Source organism: Trematomus bernacchii, unplaced genomic scaffold (assembly GCF_902827165.1).
Source record: "Trematomus bernacchii unplaced genomic scaffold, fTreBer1.1, whole genome shotgun sequence".
In the NCBI taxonomy this organism is placed as follows: Eukaryota; Metazoa; Chordata; class Actinopteri; order Perciformes; family Nototheniidae; genus Trematomus; species Trematomus bernacchii.
In genome coordinates this window covers 537,577-563,879 of record NW_022987513.1, presented here as the reverse complement: position 1 = coordinate 563,879, position 26,303 = coordinate 537,577, and the positions used below count along the sequence as shown (strand labels likewise).

Genomic DNA, 26,303 nt, shown 5'->3' with positions numbered 1-26,303 from the left:
ATGAAACAATGGCTACAGCTTAATATCTCCAGAAGATACAGTAAAGATGAGTGGAAAGGTTAATCATGGCTAACGTTCGGAATATTTCTAACAAGGCATCAAAGCTGTTCTGAAGTCAGTGTTATGGTCCAATGTGGCTCACTAAAGGCAAATATTGTGAGATTTTAAGTTGACTAAAAGCAACATGTTAAATTAATGGATTAATTGTTGCATGTATCACATGATGATTCAATGCTTCAATTATCAAACCAGTTGCAAGTTATAAATTAAACTCCCTAAAGTCTTGAAGGACCTGTGGACTAGCCTGCCTTTCACTCAGCTGTGTGTTGAGCCGTGAGATGGAAAGAAGTCAATGAGTGTAATCAATGTATAGATCAACTAAGATGCTCTGCTCTGTCCACTCAATTGGTCGCTTCCTTTAAAGCTAGGTGATTATAGTAACCAGCAAGGGGAAAATGAGAGTCTTTCAGCAATTATCACAGTTCGAAGATGAAAGAACAGGTCAGGTCAGGTGTACAAAAACAAAGACATGTTACTAACAAAACTACAAGGATACAAAAAAATCCAGGAGGGAAAACTTTGAGTGATTTCGTAAATACTGTAGTCACTCCAAGCAACAGAGGGCACTTTTGGCACAATCTATAATGGGTTTCATTTATAACAATCTGGACCGTTCGTAAACTCTGAGCGCCGAATGTACCGTTTGGATATTCAGAGCAGCTCAAAAGAGGGTTAGAAGGCACTCTGGGCAATCCGTCTGAAGGGCTGGAAAAGCAGAGCGCACACAGAATGTTTCACAGATCCTTAACTAGCTTACATTTTACATTTATATAACTTCTAACATCAGCTTCAGCCTCCTTTAAAAAAAAAAAATAGGCATATTGTTAAAGGGTGTTGTTTCGCATCATAATCATCTGTGACACTACATTTTTAGATTTTATGTATTGATATAAACCTTTTTCCGTCATGCATTTAGACTTACCTGTTCCTTAATTCATATAGAAATAGAACGCTCTGTTTCTTAGAACGACAACACTCTCATTTTGGTGTAGAGAATAAAATTGGATAAACAAATGCACTACTAAAACGCTAGGCTGGACCCCAATTGCCAACCGTAGGAGAGCTGGAGAGGATCACCGCAGCTTCCAGCATCAAACGACTCTCTGATCATTGGACTGTCCTGTTTTAATGGCACAGACGCAAGCGATTGCCTAAAAGTCTTTAAGGTTACCAGCTCTGCTAACGGCAGCAAACAAAGTTAACCACAGCTTTCTAAACTTCACTACACATTAATCATGAATTGGCGAAAATGTTAAACAGAGCAAGTCCTTTGTCTTCTTTACATGTATGTACGCACGCAGAACACGCATTTGAATCAGACTGGCTCATACAGTATGAAAACACCTACATGTTGGAGGCCCTTTCACAAGTGTAATACTGTCATCACTGTTGAGGCCACAAGTGAAGCGTTGAGCCCAGCACAGTTTTTGTGCAACCTGTTCATGGTTACAGCTTACTTTAAAGCAGACAGCTTTTATCCTCTAATGGCATTGAATTATACTTCTCTTAAAGGGAACACCATTTCTCCATTTCTTTATTCAGGAGAGATGTCCACTCATTAAACTTGAATTGTGACTTTGCCTCACGTTCCAGAGGATTCAGATGAGCTAATAAAAGAAGAGTCTCAGGATGTACATTGATTAGACTACTGTTCCTCCAGTTCTACCTCGTAACGTGGTTTGAATGATTCAGCTGTCTGCCACCGGCAGCAAAGCGCTCTTATTCCTTATGAATCGCAGATTGAGAGGAAGCTGCATCATTTTCATTTTTAAGACATTATCAGGTATAATTTTTATGAGGTTGTTTGCATATAATCATAGTGCTTGAGTGGATTTTGTTAATAAAACCTATTAAAGTTTCACTTGGGGAATCTGGCTCTTTGTAGTTAAGAATAATGGATATTATTACTCTCCATATACACTGGCTTCTTGTTGAAATGATGTACATACATTATGTTGTAAAAGCGCTGCTACAAGCCTGAACAACACAGGGGACTGTAAGTAAACAGGACATGAATATAGAGAAGGAGAGAAGGCTCTCTACAGAACATCCTTCTGTAAATCTAGAATATGAAGCTTAGAAAGAAGAATATAAACCTGCCCAGAGAATCAGCTTCACAACTCTTATACAGTATTTGTTCTGGTCTCATTACAACTGTAATGTGAACATACAGTGTAAAAACAGTGGCTGTCTCAGTATGTGCTTTGTGGGATATGTAAAGGTCTTTCTCTGCTCTCTGTTTAATAACCAGTCCAGACTTGCTGTTTTACCCACATTTTACTAGCAGATTGCCTCTATAAAACGTCCCTTTTTTTGTTTTCCACTAACTCTAATCTATGTTACTGTATGTAGATGGCGATGTGTGAGGTTATATCCACCATGTTTGTCGAGACCAACAGTAATCATTTTGGTACCTTCTGACTTTTCACACTATAGGTCAGAAATAATTTGTCCAATGTGTCCAGCACTAATAAGAAAATTAAGAATGTTCATGTGGCAAACTAAGATGAAGAGCAATTCAAGTTTTTTCAAGAAAAAGGTGGCATTTGCTTCTCCCCATAGACCCTTACTATTGATCCAGAGCCATATCGAGGGATGGTTTTGATAGATCATCTTCTGGAGTGATGCCAAATAAAGCTTTCACCAATGGTTCACCACAGTCAACCAGCCCTCCAGCTCCTGACAGGTTGTCTGGACTGATGTTGTATCCTTCAGGACGCAATTGAACATTTTGCCAAGACTTTTTACTGGCTTTTCTGAGACAGTTGGGATTGGTGTCCCTTCAATGCTGATTGGTGGTTGGCGTATCCCTGACTTGGGCTGCGGGCCCCGGCACTGAGGTTCAGCAGAATTGACTCATCACAGAGATTGTACACCCCATGATGATTCCAACTTTGAGTCTTTGCCATACTGATATTAATGACCCTGATGAGATCCTCATACTAAACGATTAGTAGTCCAGAATGAGCGCTGCCATTTGACCCAGCACATAATGCTTGAGCTGACTGTCTTGATCAGCTGGTGTGGTGTTTAGCCCTATAGGCGTTGGCCAGGTAGCCAAAGCATTGTTAGGTCTCATTTCTCAGATGAGCAGGGTCAACACACCAGGGTGATCTAGACATCCTGGGATTCCAGAAAAGCCTCCCTTCTGTACTGAGGTGTCAATGTAGCCATTGTAGGACAGGAAGTTGGTCAGCGCCTTGCATCTGTTTTGGGGGAATAGCCACTTGGAGGCTCCAATCCTGAGAAAGAGTCAATTTGTACCTTGGTCTGGTCTTCTTCGCTCAGAGGATGCCGTTTTGATTTCCAACCCATTCCGCCCTGGTTGTCGTCTTTGTGAACTGTCCACTGTCTCTCCAGTAATCACCAACCTATTCTTGGTTGGCGGTTATCAAGTATTTTTCTGCCACTGATTTCTAGAACAGTAAATATCCATCTCTTTAATGTTCCTGAACACATCATGGTGTGACCAGGGGTCATGGGGTGTTTCAGGTACAGACAAACCACAACTTGTTGATCAAACCACGACTTGTGTTTGGGTGGCATTTGCTCCTCGCCATGATCCAGAACCATCTATAGGCTTTCTCTGTTGCTTTTGTGATGGTTTTGATGACTTTCCTCTTCTTCATACTAGTGATGCCCAGTGAACTAAGGGCTTTGAAGATTGATTGCCCCTCGAAGCCCCTGCAGCCAACCTTGATGGGCATATGCTTTTGCCTTCCAGTCCCACCTGTGACAGTCTTGGAACAATTTGGCCATTGTGAACATCTTAGCATTCTAACATGAGCATGTAGCTAAAGCATGGCTTTAGACTCTTAGATTGTAAACCCTTTGTCTCAGATATACAGCACAGTACACACAGTTTGTCAGGGAAATCAATTATTTACAAAAGGTCCTGTGAAGATGTAATGTTTAAATAACAGAAGGGTGTACATATAAAGAAGATAATACCTTTGGATTAGATCATAACCTCATAACATATCATGGAGTTAAAGCAGGGATTACAGAAATAGGGATTGACCTCTTTATGACCATAAAGCCAGTAATTGTAATCCAATATGTGTACTCACACAGAATGTTAACATATGGCTAATAAATTGGACATAGCAAGACAATACAACTTAAAAAGACAACACATCAAGAAGACTGATGGGGGAATGGCTCAAGGTCATTGGAGCTCTTTGCTTCGTCTTTTGTGTCTATTTTAAATATTTTAGATTTTGTAGTTTGAATTTGGATTAATCATATAATTGCTTACAAAAATTAGCTGCAATTAAACGATGAAATGGTCTGCTTGGCATGCAATTCAGGTTTGATGCAAATGCTCTTAACTTGACTAAAAATGTATGAAATAAGGGGAATGTTGGGAACTCAAAGTACATCACAGAAATAACACAAACAAACAACCAACATTTATAGATGTCACTGTGTAAACCGGTTTAAGTAGGTCCTATATCTGTCATAAAATGGTTTCTAACACATTGCAAAGGGTGGTGAGGTGCCAGGCTGCAGGCCAGAGCTGTACACAATCCTCACAGAAGCAGAACTGGAAGAACAACACCCCCCCTCCCTGCAGCGAGGGGGATTAGGCAAATTCAACACAAACAAATGTATTTAATGTGTGAGGAATACAGCAGCATGTTTTCCTCCAGTCTGACGCCTTGGTTGGGATGGGATCAGTGCTGATGATGTGTTTTATTTTGGGGTTGCCTGGCTGTTAGTGCACGCAGGGGCCAGACAGGCAGTGACAGGTCCTGTGTTCCTGGTGCAGAGTGTGTTCATGTGCAGGTCTGATGTGGACGCTGAGTCTAAGAGACAGACAGTGTATCTGGGCATAAAGCCTGGCTCGCCTGCTACAGTATTTGAACATAAATGGGCCACACTAGATTCAAACAGTCACATGGCAGCGGATGTCACTGCATTTCAATTCCCACATATAATGCAAATGTGACTTTCTTATCACAACACTGTGGCTGAAAAACACAACAGGGATGTGTGTTTGCTGAAGACTCAAAATTGAAATACAGTTTGGTGTTTATGGTACCTTCATGTTTAGATAGTCAAAACATTAATTACATAGATTAACATTTTCAGGATTTTTGACTATTTTAATATCAAGTCACCTTATGATCCCAAATAAAATATATTTACAATACTATGTTGAGGAGGGCTTTAGATTTTACATATTAATCCACAGCCTCCTCCTGTGTGTCTTGGATGGAGGTGAACTCATGCAGGGGGGCTGTGGATGTCTGACATGGCCGCTGTTTGATGCCCCCTGGTGCATTAGGGGGGTTGCTGCTTATAGCTGTCAAGGTCAATTAATGAATGCAGGGGTTAGGCTGACAGGATCCCCACAATGCCCCCAGGTCTCATAAATTATCCAGAAAAACACATTAAAAGACAGGATCTGAACTCCTGCAATTAAGATATTTTAGCATGTATTTCCCTCAGCAAAGCGTACACTGTATCCAGTCAGGTGAAGCCTACATCACTCCCTCTCCCTCCATCCCTCCCCCTTCAGCATCCATCCTCCAGCCTGCTACACCACAGCAGCACCAGCAAATCATAGAAAGGAGGTCCTGCATGGGCTAATTCTCTCTTGTGGTATTGTATAGTTTTCCCTGTTGTTAACGTGGGACACCTTGATCCTCCTCTGTGTTGAAACAAAAGACACTTTTTTTTTTAAGCCAGAGGCTCAGCTGTGCGCCCCTCACCCCTGCACCTTTAAGGCAATGGAGAGCGAGAGAGTCGGCTGCGGAGTAGGAGGCGAGGGTTTATTCCACAGTACTCTGAGGCAGGGCAGCTTTTAAGCGCATGGACCAGTGTGCGCAGTTTGTGTGTGCGGCTGCGGGGGGAAGATGCGTGTGCTTGTTGCTCGCCGGACGGAGAGAGGCGGCGAAGAGAGAATGAGTTTCCAGCGCAGCTAACAATCAAATCCAACTTTACGCATTTTATTCATTTACCTGAGAGGACATGTGTGTCTGTTTTCAGTGAATTTATTTATTTCATTTATTGATTATTTTTCCGATTTTGGAACCTTTTGGGGTTTTTTTGGCTTTAAATTGTGGAGTTGGGTGTGCGCACAGGCAGTTTGTCCTATGCTTCTCCAGCCTCTGACTCAGCAGCAGCCGCGGCACAGCTCACCTGGACCGGAGCATACCGAGTCGAGATCCCTCATGTTCCCAGCAGAGCAGCGCTCCGACACGGGGGGACGGCTGCGCTGAGGCCCGGCGCGGTGCGGTGCGGTCAGTCCAAAAATAAAGAAGCGGAGACGCACAGTTGTGGATCATACACTGTCTCCCGTAGCAGAAGACAATCAGCAGAAGGAAGAAGCTCAAACCTCCTCCTTTTCATCTCCTTCTTCCCAACGTGAAGGATTGAGAGGAAGAGAGGGAGAAAGAGAAACAGAGAGAGGGAGAGGGAGAGAGAGAGATTTGCAAGCTCCCCTTTCTTTCTTTCTTTCTTTCATTGCAATTGACTTGTTGAAGAAATAAAAGGAAGAAATAACAAGAAGAAAGAGTGCGGGGAGAGAAGAAGAAAAAGCATAAGCTTGGATATTGAACGGAGCGGGGCATGTGGATATTGGCTCTTATCTTTTCCCAGTGCATCTTGAATGGTAGGTGATGCATTTGTGCACGTTAAACTTCAGGTGCAGGTTAATTACGCCACCAGACACAGTGTTCACATAATATCACAAATAGCTTTTAAGCATTTGCACATTGGAGATATTGATTTTTTTTGTCCTGGAAAATTGGACGGTAGAACAGGCTGTTGCTGTGTCCTGCACACACTGCGGCTCTTTACTTCAATCCACATTAACCTTTATTAAAATGAAGGTTGTGGACGTGTTACCACTCATGCAGTTTCCACATTTAAGATTAGCCTTTTATCAAATAGAGCGAGGGAGAAATACACACACACACACACACACACACACACACACACACACACACACACACACACACACACACACACACACACAAACACGCAGAGGGAGAGGAGAAATGTAGGTTGAGTGTTAGGTGCAGCCTGCACTGCATGAGGAACAGGACATTTTGTATGTGTTTGTTATTTTTTTTCCTAATTATTTGTTTGCAAATGATATGACCCTAAATGAAACGTCTTAATTATTTGATTTTATTCTCAGTTTGTACAATTAAGCATTATTAATTGCTTCCTATCAAACTGCATTGGGCCTCAGTCTGGGTGCATTATCCGACAGCATTTTGAGATGCTCAAATAGCATATTAATACATTTACCTTTCACTGTTTCCCACAGTTGAATTATTACAAATGATTCATTTGTGAATAATTGTGTGTAACAAATAGCATGTTACACCTGGTGCATTCACCATTTGTTTGTTTAAATCTCAAACCTGCCTGTAAATTAGATTCAAACTGAAAACAAAATTCACTAATGAAACTAAAATAATTTCTTTTTAGACAACATAATTACATTTCAAATCCCAAATTCACCAAACTAACACTTTTGCTAATAAAAAAATGTACTTTATTTACATGCATGCTATAATATGTAAAGTGGGCCTTCATGAATTTGTAATTTAAAGTATGGAATAACTTGGAGATTGCATGTTTGCATGGTTTCTGTTGGATCTGTCGAGCGTCTTCTAGAAAAAGGATTAAATAGGTTGACTGTGCTTTTTCTCTGTCAATGCACCCGCCATATTAGAAGCAAAGACATGGAGTCATTTTGGATTGGAAAAAAAAGACAAGTCCTTATCACCCTTTGCCCAAGTGCACATCACGCAAAATGCATTCAAATCCTATTTTGTGCACAGGGAAATCCTCAAAAGATAGGTTTGGAAGGTGATTTTATGTTTTTACAGCAAATACAAGAAGGGTGTGTGAGGAAGGGGGGGCAGTAAGGAGGACGGGGTGCTATGGGGTAGGGGGGGGGGGGGGGGGGGGGTGGCTCTGTGTGTGTGTTGGGGGGCAGAAATCAGCTTGAAAGAAAATTGGTGTATTTAGAATATCTTTTGAAAGACGTAGACGAAGGAAAAAGGGGGGTTAAGAAAAAATCCAAAGTGGACACAATGTGAGAGTAGAGGGCGATGCGTCAAGCGAAGATGACAGGAAAACCATTTTGTGGCCATGCTGAAGGGTTCCATGAAGGCAGTGCTTATTTATAGGAGAGAATGGAGTCAAAGCAGTGACGGTAGCGTACCAAAGACCCTTTCTTTAGCTGACGCGAGACCATTTCGAGAAACAGACGATGTCCATTTCAAATCTCACTCAATGATGTTGCTTTTGAATGGCTCGCTCAGTCTCTTTGGTCCAGGCAACAGCACTGCAAAATGGCTGCTGCTGTAGACATCTACATGGAAACTTTGAATGGCAGCAACAGCATTTGTTATTGTGATGAACGCTGCGTTTGTGGTCGCTGCTGATGCGGTGCCATTCATATCGACAGACCGGGCTTATTTGACACTGACCTTTTCTATTGATTCCGAGAATCAAATGTTGTTTTTGTGGCAGCAATTAGAATTACCCAGAGTGCATCGGCCTATGACAATCCCCTCTTTGTAATTTTCCTCTTTCTGTTCCATGCTAAATTGACTGAATAAAAGGGCAGTGATTGTTGATCTTAGACGCTTTTCTCTCTGCTGCACATTTGTTTTCCCCGAACAGACCTGCAAAGATTAGTCTTAATGAGCAGTTGCATCAGAATCTCTTCAGGACAGGGGGATGGAGCTTCCTGAAATCAGGGCTTTTAGAGCTCCGGTCCAGTGCTGAGGTTGTCTCTATGGAGACCTAATGAGTGCTGCAGTGTGGGCTTTGGGCTAGAGCAGCACCGCACTCTGTTCAGGTGACCCTAATGCTGCACTCTTTCCACATAATAACAGTTACTTGGGAATGATCCCTTTATATGCTGTTTATTTGTTCATTGATATTTGAATATGCACGGACAAAACTGAAACATTGACTTTAATTAAATGTATTATGCCAACAAATTTCCCCTAACTGTATTAGGTTAGTTGAAATATTAAGTTGAACCTAATATTTTTTTATTAAAACTCAATATTATTTACTTTCAGCCAACCAACGTTTCAGTTTTTTCAGTGAGTCTTTAGGAGATTAAAACCACAGCCTTGCAGTGGTCATGTATGAATAGAATCATCTGCACTTTTGCTCTGAATTATGGGACACATTTGCCAGCTCATCTACAGTAGATATAAACATTTCAGCGCTGTACAGAGTAAAATCTGCTGTAGAGTTCACTTCAGTGGTGCTTGAGCTTTTAAAGTGCCCTTGCAGAAGTGTCTATTAAAACCTAAATGGAACGGGGACAACATATTCCAGTTATGAAGAGATAAATTGGGGAAGTGGCATAATGTTGTTTTTGCTCCGCTGCGCCAGGGGGGGGGGGGAATCTGACAAATGCTCAATTGGACGCTAATAAGCTGTGTAAATATACAGCGGCGCTCCTGCATTGGCTCTTAGTATCACTCTGTGCATGTGTATTTTTAGCTTTCTGTTTAGGATGACGAGGGGCTGCTGGAGAAAAGGTTCCTCCGCTTATTAAAAGATCAGCGTTTTCATTAGGACTTGATTCAGACTTCAAACATGATTAATGAAGGAGCACAGTTTAGTTTCCTCGTACAAATCATCTTAGCAACAAGCTACAGTAAGCCAGCGGCTAGCAGCTAATGGTGCTAACATAAAGAACAGTGCAAACTACAGAAGCGCTGATAGAACTAACGGTGTTACCTGAGGGGGAATCGGAAGGGGGTCATTGAGCTTCTGTGACAACACTGTTGGTTAGCGGTAACCACTGAGCGCAGTGCAGAGAGGCGGCCATTAGCTTGCTAATGTGAACCATAGACTGCACGTGTCCCGACTGGCTATTAACCAGAAGACAGAAAAGCTGAGATTACAACACACTTAGGGATAAAACACCCTCTCTGCTCATGTATACATTTCTTCACTACACTCAAAGATATAATGTTAAATTAGCTTACATAATAAACCAATGTCAACTGGTTAACTATGTTGAATAATTGGGAAAAAGACTAGAAATCTAAATATTACTTCTTAAATGTAAGCAAATCTCACCAAACCATCCTTTTTCAATGCTACATTATACAATTATGTTCAATCTACCTATTTTATGTTTTATTTCTTAACTCCAATTATGCTAAATACTTACCACAGTTATGTTGAATTTACTAAACGAAAATGTGTTTACTTGCCCTATCACTTTGACTAATTCAAATGAACACACATAATTTACTTCAACTGATGTTAATGCAGGTTTTAAAGGTAGACAGTGAAGTATCTGTATGTGCTTGCTTTATTATTCATGCTCTGAATGTAACTTAAGAACCTTTAAAGTCCAAAGTTTACTTTGTTAAAATTCAACCAAAGCCACAGTCTTTCCCTAACCTCAACCAAAGTGCTTTTGTTACCTCGACCTATCCCATTGAGGATGTAGACCCTAAAATCCTCTTTGACTATAGTATAGTTATTTGTCTTTTTCAACCATGCATGAAACACTATTATCTCAAAAAGAAAGGAAATAATGTATGCCTTATCAGATAAATGTATTTCCAAACAGAACAATCAGTAGACAATATAAAACATTTACAAGCAACGACATCAAATTCATCAGTCAGTATAACACTGAAAATCAGAAAGACAAACTTGCAAGCACACATCAACATACAAATAGCAGCAGACCCCACTCACTCCAACGCGTTGCGAGAAAACGTAATTTCTTTCCAAAATGTGTTGGCCAAGTTAGCTTAACAGTTTCATAGTCGTTTCCAGGAGACATGGGACATCTTTAGCCTATTCTTCCTCCAAATGTCATATGAATGCCACCAAAATATATAAAAAGAACCTTTTAGTGAAACCTTAGTTTAGTCTTTAAGACAATCGCATTGTTTTGTCCCATTATCATCCGAGGAACAGTGCTGCTTAGAGGTTACATTAAGGCCAGTGGGAATGTAGGTCTGTGCAGACTGGTGTTCTCTGGTATACATCTGTCACTTCCTGTATGCCAGGATGGGTTGACAGAGTCACGACAACACACGCTCTTCATCTGCACAGTAATATCAGCACACCGATGTAGGCCACTGGAAATACTCTGATTACTCTTGTTAAGTAAATAGAAGTCGTGTTTTTTTTTTTGTTCTGAGCAGAGAAACTGCATTTAATGCTGCTAGAATATTCTTACATTAATGTCACCCATATTCTTTAGCTTTAGGCTACATTATGTTATGATAATTGACATTTAATTATAAAGCAACGCTTGAATTAATTTTTGTATTGACTTTATCCAGTCACTTGAAGGTGTTTACGTCAATTTTAGATGTTTATATTATCGAGATTAAGAATTCAGATTATGAAAAAGGACTAAGATTCGAAGGTATAAGTGTCATGCTGTTTTCAGGGCCTCTCTAATCACACCAGGATGTGTCAGTGGCATCGAGTCAGGGTTTTTGTGTCGCTCCACTGTTTGTGCTTGTGCCTTAGCTGGGCTGTTCAGACCAGAGTAGGCTCAAGCATATGTTAATGGCTGCACATTGAACTGTTAAAGGTTTCATTTAACCCAGACCAGAATGCTTAAGGAGATGATAGTGTGTAGTGAGGCAGAAAAAGAGGAGGCAGAGAGGGGGCCGAGGGACACAGTCAGCTTGTGTAATGTGGAATCTAAAGCTCTAAGAATCATATCAAATCAGTCGCTTCTCCATGCAGAAACAGGCCTATACTCGCCACGTCCAGTGCATCCCTATTGTATCATACTGTTGGATACTGATTACATCTCACCATTCTCTATTATATATCCAGTAGGAAAAAGACCCAGCTTTTCCTCCTTAGTGCTACAATCTGTGTTCATATGTATGTGTGGTTAAATGATACAAAAAAAGCTGACATTAGAACTCAATGATTATGTATTTAATGTCAGGAAAATATGAAGTTGAATTTAATCAGATCAAGAAAATTTGGTTTGGAATAATGTTCTGGGATTCATAGAAAAACTGATATTACAACAGATATTAGGATAGGATGTTGTATAGATAATAAGAAAACAAATTAATGTTCTGTGTGTTTGCCAGGTCACATCAATGTCAGAATAACGGATTCATGTCTTCATAAGTTGTGACTGCATTAGCATCCAAACGCAGTGATAACACTTTATTTTTGGTTTATTTTTACCTTTGCTATTCTAATGAGGCAATACTCACTGATACATCACTACAATTTAGGGGGATAAGCTAAACTGACCCACTGCTAGTATTCCACAGCAGAGGAGCCTCTGTAAAATGTAGTTTAGACGGAGCTCAGCACAGAAGGCATACATGTTATCAGTGTTGCAGTCAGCCCCCCCTTCCCCTCCTGAGAAAGGCAGTCATAATAAAGACAGACATGCAAAGAGCTTTGTTGTGTTCACACCAGTTACAACAGAGATCTGCTGTCAGGTATGAACATATTAAAAGCCAGAGGCAATACATGCAGGAGGAAGTATCAGGGGGCTTCCTCTAAAGTTGTCTGCGCATTATGCCTTATGTTCATACACATTTGCAATAATAATGTATGTTTACTGGCACGGTGACATTCACAAAGTGTTTGCCTTAATCCACAGATCATGGTTTCTGTAGAGTCCTACATTGACATTCAAATATTTTGACCAGCATACATTTTGCATATGTTCAATGTGAATATTAGGACTCATTTAATATTTAGGTGCCCTTGAATTATCCTCCAAAACCTTGTTATGTATTGCAGAATGCTTTAGATAGATGCATTATGAATATTGTCCTTTGTAGAAAATGTTGAACACTGGGGTTAAAGACTCCTACAGAGAGGTGTCTCCCTAGCCCTCTTGGTATGGTTTATTTAGTGTCAAATCACTTACAGGTCACTTGTGTCTCATCTAACTTTGTGGTATATTTGTTGTGAGGCAAAAGGTATATTCTCATACAATTCTGTAAAATGTAGACTTTAACAGAGGGTCTGGTGTCCTTCTGAAACCGATGACATTTCAGATTCCTATAACTCCCCTCATAGAAGTAAAAAAAACATTGCATTGCAACGATTGCTGTTCTCAACATTTAATGTATTACCTTCTCTAGAGTTCCAACACGTTTAAAGAATAACAACAAATAGAGATATAAGTGGGCAACAAGCATGGTAAACCAAACATTTATGATCTAAACAAATATTAAATAAAAAAACTTGAAGTTTGTTAATTGAAAACAAGACTTCAATCAATATATTTTCAATGCAAATGATTAAAGCACAGCACATTCTGCAACAGTATCAAAGCGTTAGTTAAACACCAGAAGGCCCAACATGGTGCTCTACAGAGTCTGGCTTCTTTGGATGGAATATGAGGCATGAAAATACATTACAAAAAGATAAGATGTTGAAGAATTTGATGTAGCAATAATAAGGGATTTATTCTTTCTGTGAAGAAAATAGAACACCAAAAATAAATCATGGCAATTTCTGTCCATTTCTTCCCCAGTGGCTCACTACTGGACGTATTCATTAGGCATAACCAAACAGCGCTGATTAGCATTCTGAATCCAGCTCTGTTCCACAGCCCGGAATGTGTAACATTTTCAAACATTCTGGCAAATGTTTCATTAAAGTGTTGCTAGCCCCCAGCTCCACTGCGCTCCAGTCTCCGCTCTATCAGGCCTTCCACAGAAGTGATTATGCTAATTGCTGTTTGATCAGATGATTAAATTATAATTTGATTAATCCCGGGCACTAAACGCTCTGAATACGTTGATGTGTGTTTTGCTGCCTGGCAGTGTTTGCAGAGCCCCCTGCAGCAGGCTGTGTGATGCACACAGTCCAGGTAGGACAGGGAGGGATGGAAGGGTGCATTATGATCTGGAATACTGCTGCTAATAATCCTAGAAAACATGATGATTATTAAAGGATCACTCCTGTGTTTAGATTGAGTGCAGCTCTAATGCAGAGCGCTGCCATTTTCTTACCATTGGCTGTCTGTGCTGCTCTCAATTAACCGTGTATCCATCAGGGTGATTTATAAGGGTGCTGTATGGACAGGCTCCTGTAGGACTAAATAACGAGGGCCCATGTACTGTATGCCCACTATAAGAGTCATGACTATTCTGGGATTGAAATCCCTGGATGGAGACACCTACATTCACATATGTAATAGATTGTTGTTGTGTTTAAGGTGGGTTTATTTATATAGCACATTTCATGCTTTACATAGGCAATAAAACATAATAATTAAAAATAAAATAAATTGAACAAAAAGACAATTCATAAAAGAGATAGATATTAAATAATAATAGAAATTGTAAGCAACAAGAGAGCACTCTCTCCCGCAGTGGGGTTACTGAGCATTAAATACTCTCGCCTTTGAGGCAAATGGAAGGGTGAGGGGAGGGGATGCAGGGGTGGAGGCAGAGAGTGGAGGGGGATGGGGGGGGGGGGGGGGGGGGGGGTCTGAGGCACAGGAGCATGGCTTTAGGCGGAAATGCAGTGCTGTCTAGTCATCTGACCCACAGTTCCATTTAACCCCAGGACTTTGATTTGCCCTCCACTGTCAACTGCTTATTCCGCCTCTTTGTTTCTCGTGTGCAAATGGCTTTTATTTCCCCCACATGATGCAGAACAGCACTGCAATGGCTGCACATTACAGAGCATTCAACATATCATACAACCTCTTCTTGTGAGTCCGATATCCTTTGAATCCATTTGACTGCATTAGCCATAGGGTTTTTGTATAAACTTGATAATGCAATGCATGTAAAACATCACTTTGTTACACCTTAATGCTTCTCTATAAAGCCTTTTAATCAATGTAATGTAAACCATGTAAGCTTATACAGCGACAATATACAAATGTTTAATCTAATATGTGTGTATGGACATCTAGTGTTGCAAGATACTGTACACACAACTGCAAAATAGTCTTTTGTATTACTTTCCTATTTATTGCATTCATTTTTTGCGATGCTAAAATAATTTAGTAGCCTACCGCATCCTTCTCTTTTGAAATAGAGGAGTAAATCAACAAAAATCTTAGGAAGAGCAATGCTTCCTCTGAAATTGTTGTTATTTTAAGAAATGCCCCTTCAAATCACTGGCTGGTTTCCATGTTCACCCTCCAATAATGTTTAAATAGACACACATCGGGCAGAAATGAACACACCTGAGTGCTAAATAAAGCCTTCAACTGAAAACAAACTGAACAGCAGCACTCTGGATTGTCTGTGCTTCTTCAGTCACGTGTCCGGCCTGTGGTTAGCTCACCATCCATGTTGCATTTGAGTTGCTATGTTTAGTCACCACTTGCCTTCAGTCAAGTTTATTTATAAAAACAACAATTTAAGGAAAAACATATTAGTCATAAAGCATTACTGAGTTTTTCCATACAACTTTGGTGATGAATCAGTAAATCGTTTCTGTTTTTTATTCAATCGAACATCCAAAGTTGGAATTTGAAAAAACAATTTAGTTTGTTTCTGAATCAAACACAAATAACATCTTACTGCTGGTTTTTCCTACCGTGGATTTTATGCTCAAGTCAAAAATAGGAAAGGACAAAACTGGCCATTGACTAAATTGGATTTTGATATTTAATTGATGTCCAATTTTTGTGAACAGGAAGATCAGCAGTAGGGTTCCATAGCCCAGCTTTGCAGCAAATACAAGCCTTCGACCCTATTGGTTGGACCATGCACATGTTCAAACTTATTATTATTTATCCCTGCATCCTTGTAACATGCTTGCGGGGACAATATCTGTCCGCAGAAATATGAACACAATGCACAGTACTGAAACCTCCTCTGGGGTACTTCCTGCCACAGCAGGGGTCTCCAGGGGCACATGTTGCAACGAGAACACAAACAGACCAATGCATAGGATTTACTGTTTATAAAACAGCCCTCGACTTATAAGGAATTAACTTCTTCATAGTTCTTAAAGCCCCTCTTTTTCTTGTGTCCAAAGCTGAAGAACCATAACGATTCTGTTCTTAGAATGCCTTTTGCATTCAATTCTATGATGAGCGAGTTGGCATATTGTATGGCAGCCCTGTCAGTATTGTTTGCATTTGAATGTGAATAGGTAGATGTTAGCATGTAATGTAAAAGTGCTGTGAGTCTGTTTCGTCTTCCTAACCTTCAATTACATTGTAAAATTGGAGGCGTCGTATTCACCTTTATATCTTCCTACCCTTTACTTACACTTTAAGCTGCTTGACCCTTTTCTTAAAGCTTTATTCAAACGAAAAATAATGTTCAACTCTGAATAACAGTACTGCACCCCAAAAGTACCAAGTAAACAATTACAGTGCGTATTTCTTCTTTCCTCTGCAAATCCCAATTGTTACTCCCTTATTATGCTGTACCTATATGTAAGTACATATTACATTACGATTATAATAGACTGTATAAAAAAGGCTGCAGAGCTGCCGTGAGGCTCAAAGTGGGCGGCTTCAACTGTCGCCATTTTAGCAACGCCTAACTCCCAGCTAATCCAAAAGTGGGCAAAGAAAGTGGGTGGAGCTTATGTGGGCCTATATGACTAATTAGAGCAGCCCAGCTAGCTTCTAGCCACCTGAGATGGCCCCCACCTGTCACTCAAAGCGTTCACACCCTTTGTTTGTGAAAGTTAAAGCCTTAATATTATTCAAACGGCTGACATATATGAATATTAACCCCCGTATAGATGTCATGATGGGGGGAATGAGCTATAGGGACCACAGACCAGTTTCTGTGCTGTATACAGTATAATATGTAGATGATCTTCAAGCTGTCAGCCTTCCTCCTTCAGCTAATCTCGTGGTTCATCCCCTCCCTGCTGACTTTAATGTCCTCCTCTCGGCTCACCTGAAATCCACCTGTCTTCTCCTTCTCCCTGTCTGTCAGCTCAGTCAGAGTTTAACATTTGACTGAAACAGAAATAATGTTTCCCCAACCCTAACCCTAACCAACCAATTAGTTAAACTGTTTAAAATGTGCTGTGATTGTTACATACAACATTTTTTCAATGACTGTATAACTGTTCTGACTATTGCTGAGAGTTACTGTAAATATTCGTGGCTGTTTTCAGGAGGTGGAGCAGCCTACAGGTCAAAGTATCCTTGAGCAAGATATCTTACCCCAAATAGCTGCTGATGGCTGAGATGGGTGTGCCATCAGTGTTTGAGTGCGTAGGGATGTTTCTCGGCCCTGACGACTGCCAAAATCCCCCAAAATGGTTTCTTTAAGCTGCAGTACTTTGTTTGTCAGGTATAATGTTGCTGTGTTCACCATCACAAGACTCCAATATAAGAGAGGTTTCAGCTAGGGTACAAGTGGTTAGTCTGACAGACCAACATCGCAATCCTCAGAGCATCTAGCATGGCTTTAAACCCGCTAAAGGAGAAAAAGTGATTGTCATGGACACAAATATAATGCAGTGTAATGTGTCAGAGGACAATAGTGTAATTTCAATTCTACTAAGTGTAATGAATAGGGACGGGTATCGAGAACCGGTACTAAGTCAGTACCGGTACCTGATTGGACGGTATTGGTATACCGTTAAGCCGCTGGACAAACGGTGCTGCTATCGGTATATGAATTACGCTACTTCCTTAGTTTAAACAATTCTGGTTGGTTGGGAACTAATCCCATGTGACGTATCCGGTTTGATTACCACTCTGATTGGCCACTGTGAATGCCACTCGTCATCTCTCCGAACAGCGCTCTTATTATTGTGAGACTCCCGGGGGCAGACCATAGGGGCCAACCCAGTCTCAAGGCATTTCGTGTTATAGTCACAACATGTAATCTATTGATTCGTGTTCACCAACACGATTTCCCCCTTTTTTTCGTGTCACACAGAACGATTTTCAAAGCAATGTATTTCTATTGGTAGTGTGTTTCGTGCCTGCACCACGTCTTTTTGTCCGGTCGGGTCTTGGAAGACCGGAAGCTGTGGGGTTCATAAAAACATTTTCTTACTCAATATCAAGCCACGATTATTGCTTTTATTTTAAATCGTATAATGTCGGACTTCTTTTGCCGTCCGTGAGGAAAATAAATGGAGCTCAGAGCCTCAGAATACTGAAATCTGTATTTTTTTAAATCTTTTTTTCCTTCTAATTTGTTATTCTTTTCTAAATAACACACTGTTATTTACTCAACAATAACACACAATTATCCTTGTTTTTATTTATTTGTTTAATTCTATAATCTCTGGCTTTTTGGCGTCCGTCAGGAACTGAATTTCAAAATAAAGTCACCGGAAACAGACGTAGGCCTATATGGGACATTTCGAGCATCATTGCGATACACACCCACTGAACTGATTACCCAAGATCCTCAGCTATGGTTTAAGCTCGGTGATAGGATGTTTTACCCGCCGTCATTTTATCTGCACAAACAACATATCACATGAAAGATTGAGAATCTGAGATTCCACAGATTCCATTGGTATAAGTCTCATCACTGTACGACCAGAACTCACTGAACTAGCAGCCAGGAAAGAGCAAGAAAACAACTTCACTTTACGTAGCCATGATGATAATTATGTCTTACCTTTGCTGTTTTGTGATCAAGGGCATAAAAACGGTTAATCCAATGTCTCTGTGTAACTTTAAAATGATTACTGATAATCCATCATTACAGTTATAAATAATAAACGCAATAAACGGATTATAATGGTTAGCCGACCAGAGCTTCCGGTTTAGTAGGTGCGCACGCAGCGTCTCGTTTTAACTGAATAATGGTCATGTTTACATGGATTTATGAACTGCCCCTAATAACCGCCCCCCTTCCAGAGACACACTGTCAAACACACTCATACCTGCTTGGTATGACATTGAAAAAGTTACATTAAATAATAAATTACAATAAAATGACTGTTGTTTAATCTTTACATCTTGTAATCATGTCTATAATTTTGAGCACCAAATTATTGAAAAGTATCGATAAGAGTATCGAAAAATACCGGTATCGATAAGCGGTATCGGTATCGATGAAATCCTAACGATACCCATCCCTTGTAATGAAGCATTATAAATGTCTCATATTGATGTTTTACCTCTCTTCTTTGACTCAATAGCTTTGCATATTGGCTTCATAGCAACAACTAGAGTTTGTTAACTCACTCAAAATGTTTATTTTTCACTCCTTAGCCATCTCTCTTTTATTTCTCTATCCCTGTCCCAGTGGATTTGCAGTATTTGTCCATTTAGACCTTGATGATATAACTGATTAGGGTCTTCAAAGTAGTGGGAACTCCCTCCTCTCCTGTTGGCGCTCATGTAAATGAGCGTTCATATGCATCAACCAACCCACTCCACGCTGACTCTCGTCTCGCCCTCCAGAGAGTTGACATCAGACGAGGGTATCATTGGTTTTACATAGCGGCTGCATGGCACTGAGCGCACTGCTTAACATTATTCATGAGGGCAAAATGGAAGCAGGTGATTTGGGGAGAGGAGACCCTGTTCTCCAATCTGTGCATCTCGGATCTGCGCTGCACTTCTCTTTACTGATTATTGTGTAAGCCCCTAGGGCAGGAGAGGAAGGGGTTGCGGGGGTGAAGGGGGGTTTGGATGCTTACTCACTGTCATCATGAGGCCGTCCTGTCCTCCACCCCTCACTATCCCTCCCTCTTTTGCAATCCCCCTGCTCCAACCCCCCTCCCCTCCCTAGGCGGTCTCTGCAGAGCTCTGCCTTAATTACCTGCATGGCCTGCCATGAGCTGTCAGTGTGGCTCAGTGCCTGTTTGCCCCAGTAGAGTTGCCCTAATGTTTAGATGCCCTGGTGCCCACTGTAGCACCACAGAGATCTCTGACCTGGTGCCGGCCACACTGTGGCTGAGAGCCAATTGGACTGCAATGTTTAAATACATTAGCTGCTTCAGGCAGGGCAGATCATTTGATGTGAGAAAATCAAGAGACAAAAGCTTTATATCAGAATGTTGTTGCAGTCATCCAGGGCATTATGAGACAATGTGAAGCATCCATGAGTTTTTTGCCATCTCAACATTTAAACAAGAGGCTCCATTCATCTAAGGTTGATTAATGGTGTTTGGTTGAGGTAAACACAGGCCTGGCAAAAAGCCCTGACACATCAGTCATCAGCGGGCTAATGCACAGGCTAATGCATAGGCCTGTTCATGTTGTGTGTTAGTGGGACCTGTATTGATCAGGCATTTACTTAAATAAATTGCCTGGGTTATTTGGAAGCGACTGCTGACATTGTAAGAATGGAGGTTCACGGGTCTTACTGAACATGTAATATTGGGGAAAGGCTTGCTTGGAAGATTATGAAGTATCTTTGCAGCCTGTTCTCCCAGCATTCTCTGTAATGTTGGCAGATGAAACCAGCAGCATTACTGCCTGCATTGACTCCTCACTGTCTCAGCTGTCAGCCGGAGACTGTGTCAGCCTCTTTGTTAGTGGGCTACAAGACATTAGCGCTCATCCCCCCACATCCCTCTGACACGCCCGCCTGGACTCTCCTTGACCGAGGCTCGCCTGGTGCCCTTGAGCTCCGAAAGCAGAGGCTCCACAATCGGAGCATTGCATTAGGATTCAACTGCAATCCACAGTTTGAGGCTTCAGCAGGCCCTTCCACCAAAGGGTGCTGACATCTGGGACTGTGCCAAGCATTATTTGGACCGGCAGGAAAAAGGGACCCACTTCACAAACCACACAGGACGCCCCCTTCTTGCTCCTCCTCTGAGTTTTGCTAAGACCAAAAACAAAACAAAAGAGAGAATGTATCTATTATACATGTGTTGGATTCATAATTGAACAATATTACCTTTTCCTTTTTGTGGTTTTGGCTCGGGGAGAACTGACTTTGAATAAGATGGGCTCTGACATAGCTAGTGAGTTAGTGTGTGTGTGTGTGTGGGGGGGGGGGGCATGATAGGCATGGGAGTATGTTGGTGTAATATTGTGTGTGTGATGCTGACAAAAATAACTAAGATATAATGACTTTAAGGATTTGTTCAATTTGTTCATTTGAGGACAAAACTGTCTTGAGGTATCTCAGGAACAGGAAGGAACATTTGATAAAAGGGAACAAGAAACAGCACAATCATAGTTTTCAAAAAGTAGTTGCAACATCTTAAGAAGATCATTCATTTTAAAGTAAAATGAACAAGAGAGGCAGAAATCCTTTGAGATTCAGACCAAAGCCTTGCAGGCTTTAATCTGCAGGCTGACTATCGATAGGCTGCACATAAATCTGTAATCTCTGTTTCTACATTCATCCGGTTCCCAGTTAAACAATAAATCCTCAAAAATGTGCCTTTTCTGTCTGCAAAAAAAACAATCTGTTACATTTCTCTGAGATGAGGATTTAAATGAGATTATTATTTAACAGTGCTTCACACAAAAACATTTTGTGACGACCAACAGCCACCCACACACTGTCTCCTTTGCTTTTAAGAAATCATTCTGATAAACTGGGTCGGTTTGTCTCGGGCAATTCATTTGCAACCAAATATTCATATAAAATACCTCCAAAGTACAAATTCTGGTAACATACTGCAAGGAGTGTCTGCCATTTAACTGATGATTTGAATGCATAATTGGAAAGGTACTCAAAGTAAGGTCATGTTTTATAGAGTGGTGCATTGATGACGTACTTTTGAAGGCTAACCCAGAAACTAGCATTGCAAGCACTCCTTCGACAATATGCAATGGGATTATTTATTTTCATTTTTGGAATATTGCAGAAAATAAGATCTGTGGCAAACACACGTTACTTTTGAAGCGTAAATGCAACTGCAAGAAGTAAAAAGCTAATGCTAGGCTGTAAACAAACCACAGGACAATAGCATAGCTGAGCATCACCACCGCTAAGCTAAAGGCGGCTAATGATCGGCGTGATGATGTTGAGTGTTCTCATTTAGCCACTTGTTAGCAACTTCTGTTTTCATGACACATAAAAGCTTCAGACATTCACCAATGGGCTATTTACTATTGTATTTCATGTTCCAGGACAACACACAAAAAACTCTACCAACTAACTTTACCCCCAGCCTTTATTTTAAGGCATCTCACCGTTCTTATCACTGTAAAACACCTGAATTTCCCTACTGGGTTCAATAAAGGTTTATCTTATCTTAAAACAAAGTTAGAATTCGAAGTGAGGAAAAAAGTGCTTAATGGCTATAACCTGGACTCATTCCTGCACCACTGTATTAAGGAGGATGTTTTGAAAATCTCATTCCTGTGCATGTGCTGTGTTTCCTGCAGCACGTTGGATTTGGGCTGCTCTGCTGTTGCAGGGACTCAAGAAGGTCCAGTGTTTGATAAATAGAGATGATCAGTCAGTACAGTGACTGCAGTGTGACCTACTCTGCAGCTCTTTCCCTGTGCATGCATTGTTTTCTTTGCACCTGAAAAAGAAAACAATGATGTATGAAGTGTAGTTCATCAGAGTGTTAATAATGAGTGTAGGGGGTTCAGACTCTGGGTTCAGACTCGGGGTACAGACTCGGGGTTCAGACTCTGGGTTCAGACTCGGGGGTTCAGACTCGGGGGTTCAGACTCGGGGTTCAGACTCAGATGTCAGGTAAAATGCAGATTGGAGTCAGTTTGGTGAATTTCATAAGTTAGTTATTCATTTATCACACAATTGAGCAGAAAGATAGAAAGACATGTGAAGGTGGAGCAAGTCCGAATGTGAGAGACAGGTTCAGAGGAGCGTGAAGGAGAGATGAAGGTTACAAAATGATGCAGACAGAGGAGGCTGAGCTGGAGAAACGACTTCTGTAGGAAGAGGCTGGAGAGAAAGGGAAAAATGGAAAAAGAAAGTATTAATTTGTGGTATATAACTGAGATGGAGCGAGCCTTTGACCTCCGTCATGGCTCCTCCTTCTCCCTTTTCTTTACATTCTCGTCCAGGCTCTCTCTTTTAATAGCAGCCTGCGTATCACTGTCGGAGTGCTTTCCAGCTTTCCTGCCTCCCCACTCAAACCCCGCCCTCGCCGTTTTTCTTGGTGCTGCACTAAAAAATAAATGCACTTCCACTGTATCTCTCTGAACGGTTGGGATCTGCCAGGGTTTTGTGTCCATCAGGCTTTCCAATCTTAAGGAACCAGCCACCCAGAAATTGGTGGTGGAGGTGGAGCTGGTGGGCGTCTCAATTTTTTATGAGTTGGTGCAAAGCGGATTTAGACAAAAGCAGTTACTAAGCAGCCTTTCATCTTCACTCACCTTATAAACAATCAGACCGTGATGGCTGTTTGCTCTGGTCTAGCCTCCATCACACACACTGAAAAAACTGAAACGTTGACTTTAATTAAATGTATTATGTCAACAAATGTCACATGTTTCATTAGGTGAAAGCAATAATATTTAGTTTAACCTAATATTTTTTATTCAAACGTAATATTATTGCGTTCAACTAACCTAATACAGTTATGTGAAATCTGTTGACATAATTAATTTAACTAATGTCAGCGGTTCAGTTTTTACAGTGTATCTTATATTATTTTAAGCTTTTATTAAGATTATTTTTAAAGGTTTGGGTTCAATTACGATACATTCAGGCACAGAGAAGAGCTTTACATTTGACCGCTCTACTGTACATTTATATTTGTGTATTTCACTGTATTCTTGTGACTTGAAACAAATAAAAAGACATGACTGCCTAAAATTGATGATAATGACTTTGTAAGATGATCAATGCAAGTTCAGAAATACAATATAACATTAAAGTAACCCAGGTACAATGATTAACCAAGGAGTCTCCAACATGTAAAATGCTAAACAAACAAAAGTCTAAAATCCAATACAGTTTAGACCAGTGGTTCTCAAACTTTTTCTGTCAGGCCCCCCAACACAAGTCAGGCTCAGTGGCGGCGCCAGAGATTTCTTTTGGGGGTGCTGTGGGGTAGCTTGACGTTTCATAGAGGGTGCTCAAACATTTAGGGTTTCCCATTAATGTACCGGGTGCTACAGTGGAATTTTCTACTGCAACAATCCCCATGCATATACACAATGTACCCGCGACTGTTACAATGAAGGCTCGATAATCAGCTCACGGCATATAGGTGTAAGCAGGGGTAAAGTGCTATTTTTATAGGTGGTGTGTGGACCTCACATAGGGGGGTCCGGGGGCAAGCTCCCCCGGGAAGATTTATTTTTAAATATTGAAGTTAAAAGCATCAATCTGGTGCACTTTGAGAGCAAAATGAAGAGATCTATGGATACCTCTCTCAACACCCATTTGAAACAGAACTGTAAACAGATTTACTTTTTCTTTATGGATATTTTACAAATCACCCTTTTAAACTGTATTCTTGTTTTACTGTCATGTAGTATTTCATACCTGTTTTTCATTTATTCTCTTATTTTTGGCGCGCCCCCCACTTTGGGAACCACTGGTTTAGACAATGGAGGTTTCAAATTCAACTTAGATAAAATAAAAATCATCATCTGCAAATGCTTCTATGGATGATGCATTTTTAATAACCTCTAACTACAAGCAGTTAAACAATGTCACAATAACAGCCGTGTGTGTGTGTGTGTGTGTGTGTGTGTGTGTGTGTGTGTGTGTGTGTGTGTGTGTGTGTGTGTGTGTGTGTGTGTGTGTGTGTGTGTGTGTGTGTGTGTGTGTGTGTGTGTGTGTGTGTGTGTGTGTGTGTGTGTGTGTGTGACTCGTAACAGATGCTGGGATTTTATGATCATCTTGATGGCACATTTTCCTACTTGAGAAAACAACTGACAAGCTGTTACTCTGTGTTTGCGAGTTTTTCATGCATCATTATGGGAAATGAGCCATTAAGAATGTTTTTTTCTTTGGCTTGTGCTTCACTTCGTTTTTTTTAATTTGTTTTACCGTTATATATTTTGCAAGCATACAAGATTATTACAGCTACATCAAAAATGTTTGTCCATCAAATGTGTCATATTGAGGAAATCAGAAATAGTAATATAAATAATAAGTAATCCTTCTAGGTTAATGCTGAGTGTGGACCCATGCTTAGTCTTTAAAACATACATTAAAGCAACCTTCCAAATGTTTGAATTATGTGCCAATGCAGAGAGATTTGATGACAGGACGATAAAAGCTGGAGGTTATTATCTGCATCAAGTCAACTATAAAACAGGACATTTCACAATGTACACACAAAATAACAAAAATAACCCTAACCCTACAAGCACATGTAGGGACAAACACAACGTATATGTGTGTACTGCTGCTAAGCTTTAACACTTTTAAACGTATTAATATATTGGTGAATTTACACATCAATGTTTGACTCTCCATCTGCAAATCAGTTTTGAAAAGTAGTTAATGGTCAGGTTTAAGCTTAGCCGATCTGGCACTCAATAAAAAACACTCCCCCCCCCAAGAGGCATGTGTCACTGCTCCTCTGCCTTTTCTTACCTCGTCTTGGATAAGAAACCATAGAGTTGTAGCTGTTGACAACTACAACTGTTGGCCTTTCAACAGCTCCAGGCCGGGCCCTCAGAGTGCTGCATGTGTGAAGTGAGTGCAGCTGGAAATGTGCGGAAACATGTGTACTCCGCGCTGTTTGTTTGTCTTAACAGGTTCAACGACCAGTGGGTGGAAGTGGCGATGATTTGAGCGCGCTCATTAGGAATTTATGAAGCGCTAAAATGTTTGGTCTCTGGGGAGGGGGATTGGCAGCTGTCGTACAAGCGGGCTGGCGACAGGAGCAGAGAGCCTGTATCACACACACACACACACACACACACACACACACACACACACACACACACACACACACACACACACACACACACACACACACACACACACACACACACACACACACACACACACACACACACACACAGTCCAACTCCACAGACGAAATACCATTTATTAAATAAAATAAGCATTTTCTTCTTTCATTTGCCATTCAGATTTAAAAACACTACTACTAATAATCATAATAATGAATAATAATATAATAATAATAATAATAATAATTATAATAATTATAATAATAAGAATAATAATAATAATAATAACAATAGGAAAAATAAAATAATATAATACATTTATATTTGTATAGCACCTCTCACATAAGAACTTTTAGTGGGGGGACAACAGATACAAATAAATACATTATGGAATGTAGAAGTACACAAAGCAATAGCACATGAAGACAATTAAAGGATACAACCCATAAATCCACCTCAAGTAATAACTAAATAAAACAGAAGCATAATTCAACTGGGTTAAGCAATTCAGGGTCTGGATGTAAGGGAAAGGTAGAGGAAAAAGGTGTGCATAACC

At 40.6% G+C, this 26,303-nt stretch overlaps 1 protein-coding gene across 2 annotated transcripts in view; it reads left to right on the top strand.

Moving 5' to 3' along the window:
- The first annotated feature begins 5,945 nt into the window (after positions 1-5,945).
- dscama (Down syndrome cell adhesion molecule a) overlaps positions 5,946-26,303 on the top strand; it is a 97,016-nt gene continuing 76,658 nt past the window's right edge. For both annotated transcript variants that reach the window (XR_004554653.1, XM_034114775.1), the window contains exon 1: positions 5,946-6,679. Coding sequence is in view for 1 of the 2 variants with exons in the window: in XM_034114775.1 (XP_033970666.1) it covers positions 6,637-6,679 (43 nt within the window). In the remaining variant the exon portion in view is untranslated. The remainder of the gene's footprint in view (positions 6,680-26,303) is intronic.